This window comes from Ictalurus furcatus, chromosome 5 (assembly GCF_023375685.1).
Source record: "Ictalurus furcatus strain D&B chromosome 5, Billie_1.0, whole genome shotgun sequence".
NCBI lineage: Eukaryota > Metazoa > Chordata > Actinopteri > Siluriformes > Ictaluridae > Ictalurus > Ictalurus furcatus.
This window is the reverse complement of record NC_071259.1, coordinates 25,564,788-25,575,078: the sequence shown is the minus strand read 5'-3', so window position 1 is coordinate 25,575,078 and position 10,291 is coordinate 25,564,788. Positions and strand designations below refer to the sequence as shown.

At 39.4% G+C, this 10,291-nt stretch overlaps 1 protein-coding gene across 2 annotated transcripts in view; it reads right to left on the bottom strand.

The window, feature by feature from the left end:
• Positions 1-1,313: 1,313 nt before the first annotated feature.
• nphp4 (nephronophthisis 4) overlaps positions 1,314-10,291 on the bottom strand; it is a 208,992-nt gene continuing 200,014 nt past the window's right edge. For both annotated transcript variants that reach the window (XM_053625420.1, XM_053625421.1), the window contains exons 28-29: positions 9,152-9,295; positions 1,314-2,833 (exon numbers count right to left, since the gene is read on the bottom strand). In XM_053625420.1, coding sequence (XP_053481395.1) covers positions 2,693-2,833; positions 9,152-9,295 — 285 coding nt within the window. In that variant the 3' untranslated portion in view covers positions 1,314-2,692. The remainder of the gene's footprint in view (positions 2,834-9,151; positions 9,296-10,291) is intronic.

Below are 10,291 nucleotides of genomic sequence, written 5' to 3'. Positions count from 1 at the left end.
AGCCATCATTACACTTTTGTATTATTTTATAATTTACCATCATGAGTAATCACAGTGGAAGTAGAAGTAGAAGATTGCATCAAGTAATGCTCAACATCCCACACAGACACAAAACTTTGGTCCACCTCGTGTTCTATTTTATATACCTTGTGTTCCATTCTATTTTAAATTCCAGCAAAAAAAAAAAAATTGTGAATTGCTGCCAGTTCAGCAACTGCTGTCAGATCTGTGCATATTAATGGCTGTAGTGAATCAGGTCCCCAGTTCTCAGAGAGCTTTTCTGTAGCAGGACTCTGGGTGTAGTAGAAAGCTGGAGCAGGAGCTTTGGGAGAACAGTGTCTCTTCTGAGCTATGGTGATAATGACCCACTGTAGGAGGTTCAGCTCAGTGTGATTAGGCATAAAAGTCCACTGCGTCTACCTCTGTTAAACAGAGAAACTCCCCAAACCCTGTATAGAACATGCTCAATCTCTGCAAGTAACACCCTCAATCTCAATAGGGAAATAGGCAACCCACTGCTGGAGCTGGAGCTAAACACTAAGGCACAATGTGTGCTGCCTGTGTTCTCTATTGAGAACAAAAATGATTCCTCTCTATAGGGAAGGTTTGTGAGATTTTGATTTAATAGGGAAACACAACACATTGATATTTTAAGGGAAATTAAAATGATCGATGTCTATATAAACAAAATTTATTATCCTACAAGCCATACGACTATCCATCCAGCCATCCCTTTTGAATGTGAATATCCATTTTCTGTACCACTTAACCTACACAGGTTCGTGGGGGAGCCTGGAGCCTATCCCAGGGAACTTGGGGCGAGGGACACCCTGGACTTTGGGGGTGTCCCTCGCCCCAAAGTTTGAGTCACAGGGCACACTCAGACACACATTCACACACCCACTCACACAATACAGAGAGTCTGTACAATACATCAGCCTACAATGCATTTGTATGCAGTCTTTGGACTGGGAGAGGAAACCGGAGCACCAGGAGGAACCCACAGAGGCATGGGGAGAGCATGAAAGCTCCCCATGGCAGGATTCGAGACCCCAGCCCCGGAGGTGCGAGGCAAATGTGCTAACCACTAAGCCACCATATGTGCAATTATGTGCAATAAAGTGCCCCATTCTTCAGACACACCCCCTTCAGAATGACATGTACTGTAGGGTTACCAGGGTTGCGGATTTTACACCAACTTGAACTAGTTTTGAAACAACAGATTAGAAATATGTTCATACCACAGTTAACTTGTTTCCAAATAAAGAAAAAATGTGACTACCATTTGTAGAGACACCGCCGCACATGAGCTCTCTTAGCCAGAGCGATAACATTTAATTAACCATGTCTAAATCAGTTACAGTTTAATGTACAGCTTTTCTTTGGTTATATGCTGCTAAGAGTCTGAATGGAGCCCACAAACACTTTATCAGTAGAGACTTTCAGTTATTGTACTTGTGAATTGTTGTAAATTGGAAACTTGGTTATTTATGCTGTACCAAAAATGTATCATAACTGTGTTGTATCGAATTTGAATTTTGTGTACACCAATAACAACTCTAACAGAAATCTACAGATCATTTCAATGAGGTAAACAGTAACATTGACAAACAACAACATTACTGCGCATGTCCCTTCCCAAAGTATTTTGGTTGGCACCATTGTACCAAATGTAACGCTGTCACAACAAAAAGAAAAAACAACAAGATACATACAAAACTTAACAATAAATGAATAATTGTCATTACCCATCCTTTAAAGGATCAGACTTAAAACTTTTACCTGAGGTGACCTGTTCTGATGTGATTCTTTACCTTGTTATTGGTTGGTTAAAGTTCATCACAATTACTTCCTTAAAGGTGGGAAATATTTGCATTTGTGTTGTGTATGGTGAAGCTAGAGTATGTCAAATGGTGTCTAAATAGTATTCAGCATGGTTCGTGGCTAAGAAGGAAGAAGATGTTGCGAGTGGGCGCTGTTCATGTAGAGCTGGATGAGTTAGCTAGCTACAGACAACTGAACAACATGGTCCTTATTTTAAATTGGATATCCTGTCATTAAATCAAGCTGCCAGTCACATAAAAAGAGGCGTGCAGAGTATGGTTCTTTGCAACCAGATATGTTCTAGGAACACTGATGTCACTTCCTGAGGTTATAAATATTCATTTGAAATGGTTTATCGAAAAAAGAAGAAAATAAAAACGCTTGCTCTCTATAGAGTCTCAATATGGGATGTCAGGAAGCTGTTGGGGAAAAAAAAACAAACAAAAAAAAACAACAACAAGGCTACAACAGGCACAGAATTTGTGAAGAACAGTCCTTCTGCTTCAGATTTCAATGTTTATTTATGGTATATACCTATGCTGATGATTTCTATTCCATCTCTTCCTTAGTACACGATCTTCATGCGTGCACAGATCTCAAAGGTGTCATCCATATGCATTTGTGTATAAAAACAAACAAGCAAAAAAAAAACACCCTTCTGCTTGACTTTCATCTGTTTTCCTGTGTTGGATGTCGATTCATACATACAGCTGGCTTGAGGATCAGATGCAACTGACGTACTTTAAGGAGATCTCTATCACAGTTCTATCAAAACGGAACTTTCATTACAAAATAGATTATCAGTTCAAAAAGGTTATGTCGATGAAGATGTTGATGCAATACAGCTTCATGTGCCAGTTTGTTCGGGTTATCTGTAGACAACTTTGATGCAGTATGTTTCCTCGTTCTTATCCTCCAGGTCATTGATGAAGACGAGGATCTCTTCTGTACCGGCACTCTGACTGGGAGCAAAACGCAACCCGATGTTGTAGCTCGCACCTCCGTCAATCTGCGTTCACAAATACAGCCACACACAAACAATGTGATTATGAGGTGAAGCTGAAAAATCACTAGTTTTATACCATGGTCTGTCTGAATACTCGATTCTGATTGGCTGGAAGGTAGTTCCAGTCAGTTTAATCGATGTGCTAAATTAATGCGCTGCCTATAAACAACTGTAACAGTGGTAACATGCAGTCAGAGTTGCATACAGAGTAAGTCAGTATTAGTAGAGATGCCGCACAGACACAGGTAATTCACACACGTACAATCTCAACCTCTTTCTCTCATAACTATAATTCATTCCAATAAATGTAATCTTATCGCACTAAAGAAGCTCCTCTGTTTAACTAGTGTGTCATGGACGGGATGCTGTTCATTGTCGAGAATGACTGAATTTTTTTGAGTGTTCCCTTTTTCACCGCAACCTCAAAAGTGTCCAGAGAACAGCCCAAGACCGAGCCAGCCTTCTTGAACAGTTCGTTGAGTTTTTTTTCATCTCCAGCTCTAAAGCTGCCTCCCCAGCATACTGCTGCAAAGAAGACTGCACTGGCTACCATAGACTGTTGTCAATGTCCTGACCCATGGTAGTAATGGGGTTGGCTGTGGTCCTCTTCCTCCTGTAGTCCACCACCATTTCCTTGGCCCTGGACACATTGAGGGGCAGATGGTTCTTCCCACACCACTCAACAAAGTTGTTGACCAGGTCCCTGTACTCCTCTTCCTGTCCATCCCCTTATGCACCCGACCACCACCGAGTCATCAGAAAATTCATGCAGATGGCAGATATCTGACCTGTACTGAAAGTCTGTGGTGTACAGGGTGAAGAGGAACAGGGAGAGCAAAGTTCTCTGTGGTGCTCCTTCAGCAGGCGCTCAGACAGGCAGGTTCCCAACCGCACAAACTGGGGTCTGTCCGATAGGTCAGACCTGACCTGTCCCAGGAGATGAGTGTCCACCTGCATTCTTCTCATCTTCTCTCTCAGCAGAAGAGGTTGGATGGTGTTAAATACACTTGAGAAATCAAAGAAGGTGATTCTAACTATGGTGGTGTTGTAGTCCAGATGGGAGTGGGGCCTTTGAAGTAGACATATGACCACATCATCCACGCCTACCTGTGCCAAGTAAACAAACTGCAGGGGGTCCAGAAAAGAGCTGGGGATAGAACAGCCCCAGTCTCTCCAGGACCTTCGTTACATGTGATGTGAGGGCTAATAGTCTATAATCGTTTAAGGTGGAGGGAGTTGTCTTCTTTGGAACAGGAACCAGGCAGGATGTTTCATGACATGAAGCAAGAAACAAAATATAACTACTTATAAAGGTCTTATATATAGACATGAAGTCATCATTAATGGTTAAGCATTAAAAGGTAAGTGTTTCTTTCCCATTCAGTCACTTATTCAGACCTTTGTAATTAAGAAATTTACTGGACCTTCACACATTTTAGTTGTTTTAGAGATTTCTATAAGACATACCTCTCCCCCCCTCTCACTGTCTGTCTCTCTCTCTCTCTCTCTCTCTCTCTCTGTATTATATCTAATGGCTGGCTGAGACATATTGCCCTGTACTCTGGATTTATACAGTAATCTCCTCAAAACACAGCAATATCGATTTTTTTTTTTTTTTTTTTTTCAGCTCAGCAACTAGTTTATGATGACACAGTTATTCGCTGTTGAAAATAAATAAATAAATAAGTAAAAAAACAAACCCACAACAAATCCACCTAAAAAATGCCATAAATTTTTTGGAAGGGAATAAAACTGAAGCAGCATTGACCAGTTGGAGAAATGACTCCGGCTATTTCTTTTCTTTATGAGTTTCACCATTTTTATTTGATGCATAACCATGATTAATTTGTTTTGTTGAGCACTGTCTGCACAGTATTCCACACTGCCCAGGTGTTTACACTTGGATACAGAGCACATACGCAGTCATGAGACTCAGTGAGCGCCTGAGCAAATCAGCGGAAGCACTCAGTGATGAAATTAACATTTTCCCATTTGCAATATCCCTCCTGGAAGAAAGTAATGAGTTATCATATCCTGACCCTATAGGCGTTAGAAGTTATGAAAGCTGTTTGGGTGATTCTGTGAGAACAGTAAAGGGTGACTGTAGTGCATGCTACCAGTAAACGATGCTAAAACAATTCATCAACAGTGTCTAATTAAAGTCCTGCATATAGGAGTTCATGCTAGAGGTGTCATCCTTTGCTCTGTATGGAGCAGGTATAAAGGTAACGGCATGTTTTTTTGTTTGTTTTTTTCCTCCATGGTTCACGCCTTCTCTCAGAATAAAAAACAATGTAGTATATATCACTGCAGGAAAGGTATGGGCCACACACAATCTTAAATAACATTCAACGTAATCTCTAAAGCTTTCAAAGATAACAGAATGGCTCAGTGGAGAAAAAAACTGATAAGAGTTTAAACTTCAGCAATAAAGTGACTTTCCCCAAGTCATTTGTCTGATCTACGTCCCCTGCTCCCTCCCTTGCACATCCTTTATGAAAGGTAGGTCCATTTTGTGCTGCTGGAAAGAGAGCCACATATTTTCCCATTTCCTTTCTTTATGAGATTCAGCAGTTTTATTTGACCCATAACATTGCTTGGGGACTTAATGTTTACAGTAGTGACAGTGCTGATACGCGGCACATTATGTGCACTTTTCTGAACTTGTAATACTGATATACAAATACCAATAAAAGCAACTATAGTAGACTATATACTTTTTTCTCGCACCCTCTTCTTCCAACATCTTTTGCCACACCAGCTACTGGACTACTGGACATACTTACTGGCATGAAACCACAAAAATACATTCTCAAATACACTTCTTATTTAATGATAGAAGAGAGAGATGTGAATATTGGATATTATAGCACTTCTTGTACTCCTAGGCCCATAAACTTAATACCATGTGAGACATATTTCAGTGTGTAGCTGAAACTCTGTGAAAAGTTCTCACTGGGAAAATCTAATGAATCATCAGTAACAGCGTTATCCTGGTCAGGGCCAGGGGGATACCCTATTCTGGGACCCCTAGGAGCAAGGATGGAATACACCCTGGATAGGATGCCAGACAATCACAGTCTAGCATGCACACAACATTCTTGTAGAGGCAATTTCACCTAGCCAATCCACCTATTAGTAAGGTTTTGTTAGGTGGGAGGAAACCAAGAACCCAGAGGAAGCTCACATGGACATGGAGAGAACATGCAAAATTCCACACAGACAGTTATATGAGCTCAGGATCAAACAGGGAACCCTAGAGATGTGATGCGGCAATGCATGAGTTTTACTGATCTCTCAGACAAATGAGCACAATGATGCACCTTGATAACTTGTCAATCAAGTAAGCCTAAGCCCTTTGCTCAAGATGACATCCTGATCTTTGACTCTTGACTAGTACAAAGACAATTTTCCTGGGAAATACACTAGCAATAAACAAGTGGAACTCGGTGTCAACAGCATCAAAACGGATTCCTCCACTGCCAACAAGTCTACACTGCAAAAAAATTACATCTTAGCATGTTTATCTAGTACTTTTTTATTATGAGATCACAATAAACTAAATATAAGATTATTAAACCTATTTCAAGCCACTTGTACTAATTTCACCTTGAAATGGTCTTGTTCTATTGGCAGATAATTTTGCTCATTTTAAGCATTTATCAAGAATGCTAATCTTATATATATATATATATAAAAATACTAGATACATTTTACTATATTCAAGATCTATCAACTTGCTAAGATGACTTTTTTTTTGCAGTGTAGTGCTTCTTGGTATTAATTTGTATGCCCGAAATAACCTGAAAATATAATTCAAACAGGAAGGAAGTTATTGAAGAAAAACTATTTCAGACGTTTCACTTTGACCATGTTTTGATGGATTCCAAAATCTAACCTGCTGGTTACATTGATAGTTCCATATAAATCTTACAAACATTCACCCACAATATCTTGTGAAATTATGCTAATCAGGATCGTGGATGGACACATGTATTGACAGAAAAAAACGGACAACCTGAAAACAATCACTCCACCATCAAGTGGCAGAGACATAAAAACGAGTTCTGTTAAAAAATTAAAAATGAAACATATCTTATCAAGTAAATTCAACAAACATTTCTTTTTATAAGATTGTTTTTAAATAAATATAAGATCATGAAGTCTGTTACTTGAAATGTTCTTATTCTGTTGTTACAAAATTTTGCTTACTTCAAGTGTTTATTTCAAGAAAGAAGCTATATTATCTATAGTGCCCTCCACTAATATTGGCACCCTTGGTAAATATGAGCAAAGAAGGCTGTGCAAAATTGTCTTCAATGTTTAATCTTTTGATTGTTTGTTAAAAATAATTCACAAAAATACTCTGCTTTCATGGATATCAAACAATTGCAAAGAAAACACAGATTTATATAAAAAAAACTTTGTTAAATATAGGTGTGCAACAATTATTGGCACCCTTTTAGTCAATACTTTGCGCTACCTCCCTTTACCAAGATAACAGCTCTGAGTCTTCTCCTATAATGCCTGACGAGGTTGTAAAATACATGGCAAGGGACCTGAGACCATTCCTCCATACAGAATCTCCCCAGATCCTTCAAATCCACCTCTTCAGTTCTCCCCACAGTTTTTCTATGGTTTTCATGTCAGGGGACTGGGATGGCCATGGCAGGACCTTGATTTTGTGGTCAGTAAACCATTTTTGTGTTGATTTTGATGTGTGTTTTGGATCATTGTCCTGCTGGAAGATCCAACCACGGCCCATTTTAAGCTTTCTGGCAGAGGCAATCATGTTTTCATTCAATATCTGTTGATTTTTAATAGAGTCCATGATGCCATGTATCCTAACAAAATGTCCTGGTCCTCTGGCAGAAAAACAGCCCCAAAACATTAAAGAGCCACCACCATATTTTACCTTGGGCATTAGCTACTTTTCCATATGGCTACCTCTCTGTGTGCGCCAAAACCTCCTCTAGTGTTTATTTCCAAGAAGCTCTATTTTGGTTACATCTGACCATAGAACCCAATCCCATTTGAAGTTCCAGTTGTGTCTGGCAAACTAAATACGCTTGAATTTGTTTTTGAATTAGAGTAGAGGCTTTTTTCCATTCCAAACAGTTTGTGGTGATGTAGGTGACTTCGGATTGTAGTTTTGGAGACTTCTGCAATCCTCCAGCTGTGATCCTTGGAGATTTTTTTGGCCACTCGAACCATCCTCTTCACAGTGTGTTGAGACAATATAGACACACGTCCAATTCCATGTTGATTCATAACATTTCCAGTTGACTGGAACTTCTTAATTATTGCCCTCATGGTGGAAATTGGCATTTTCAATACTTGTGCTATTTTCTTATAGCCACTTCCCATTTTGTTAAGCTCTTGAAGATATTTTTTGTGCAATTGTCTTTGCGATTGTTTGATATCCATGAGAGCAGAGTATTTTTGTGAATTATTTGAACAAATGAACAAACAATAAAGACAATTTTCACAGCCTTCTTTGCTCATATTTACCAAGGGTGCCAATATTAGTGGAGGGCACTGTACCAATCGAATAAGACAATTAGAAGTTTTAGCGATATGTCTAGAAAATGGCTTAATGGTCGTATATTTCTTACATAATAATCTCATAACGAGAAATATTACACAAACTTTCCTTTATTCAAGATATCTTCACTTGCTAAGACATTATTTTTTCCCAGTGAGACATGATCAGAGATAATAAGAGATAATAGAGACTGCAGTCTCAGAACAGCTTTTTGTTTCATTTTCCATGAAATTTGCTGGAGCCGCTTTGTCAAGGTAGAGTGAAGAACTTTTGAATACGTTTTCTGAAGATAGCTGTTTTAAAAGAGAAATAGAATAGATACAGAACCCTTCCTCCAGTATGTCCCTGAAGCTACACACTAAAACACACACACACACACACACACACACACACACACACACACACGCTGCATATGCTAGAACACCTGAATGACCATAGCTTTCTGAACTACAACAACTTGATAGGGATGCAGACACGCCTCTGTGTCGTGACTAGTTGGATGTTGGTGGTCCACATTATTTATTTTTGCTCTCATTTACAGAACCTTGGGCATACAAAGAAACCAGAGTTTCTCACCTCAACAGATTTTATTGACAGCTTGTGGAATGTGAAAACTTTGCTAAATATTACAGAATGTTCTGCCTTTACCTTTAACAAGCTAGTGGTTCAGGGAAGAAGTCGCCTAAGGATTCACGGTTTTAGATCCCAGCAAATGCAGACTGAAAGATAAAATAACCCTGAACACAAGTTGTCTAATGCAAGGTGCTTTATCTAACCTGAAACTTTTCCTCTTTGAACTGCAGTAGGTCTGGATGGTCCGAGCACAGCCTGAATCCTCTGTTGGAAGGATAGGGATTGGTGAAGCCGATCTTCTTATTGCTGCCTCTTCCACCCCCTACAGGCACTTGGATCTCAAAGGCCTGCAAGTGTGATACAGCATACAAAAGTAGTGTTCACAATATTCTTAATACACATTAGCTTCGAAAAAGCCTTGGTATTGCAAATCTGCAGGTTTTTTTCCCCCACCTCAAAGTGTTTTATATTGTGCCATGTTTTCTGGCAAGCTGTAAAAAAGCAAGAGGAAGCTATACAGATCTACGCAATAGGAGAAAGAGAAATGGGGACAGCCGAAGAGAGAGACAGAGTATTGGCAAAAGAAACGATTAGAGCGAGCCACACAAAGGGAGATGTAAGAAAAAAGGCAAACAAAAATATTTAAAAAAAAAAAAAAAATCAAATAATGAGTGTAAAGTATGAGTAGCAAGAAAGCTTAAGAGAAAGGAGTTGAGTCAGAAAGAAAGCCAGCATGATTAAAGTAGAGTTTAACATCTAAGAATACCCGAGGCTCCATTTTGCTCAGCTTGATCTGAAAGCATGTTTCCTCCTGTCATTCTCTGAGCTGCTCTGCCACACACAGGCAGGCGAGGTGGCCATATTAAAGAACACTTTTTATGTTCCACATTACTTACATTGTGTCACCATCTGTCCTTCATGCAAATGGTGCCATTATTTCTGGTAAATTAAAAGAACATTATGTGTCACTTAACCAGCAGATCCACAGCTAAGTTAAAAGCATATGGACTCCCCTGGGCCAAGCTTGTCCAAATGTTACGTACGTCTCGAAAGTGTTAAGACATAAAGGACAGCCCAAGTGCATTCGGGAGCTAATGGAAAATGTGAAAATGTGAAAAAAAGGCCACTGTTTCTGTGAAAAGCCTAAAAGACACATGTGTGTGTTAAAGAATACAAATCAAGCCTGGACATGTATACATCATTCACACTTAGAACAAAACTGCAGCAAGTGGTCGAGTCCAAAGGCAATTAAGATTACTGAAACATATGAAGGTAAGATATTAAGATGTCAATATGAACTTTATGCTTCATGACTATCATACAGTCATCTCCCTTGGCACATG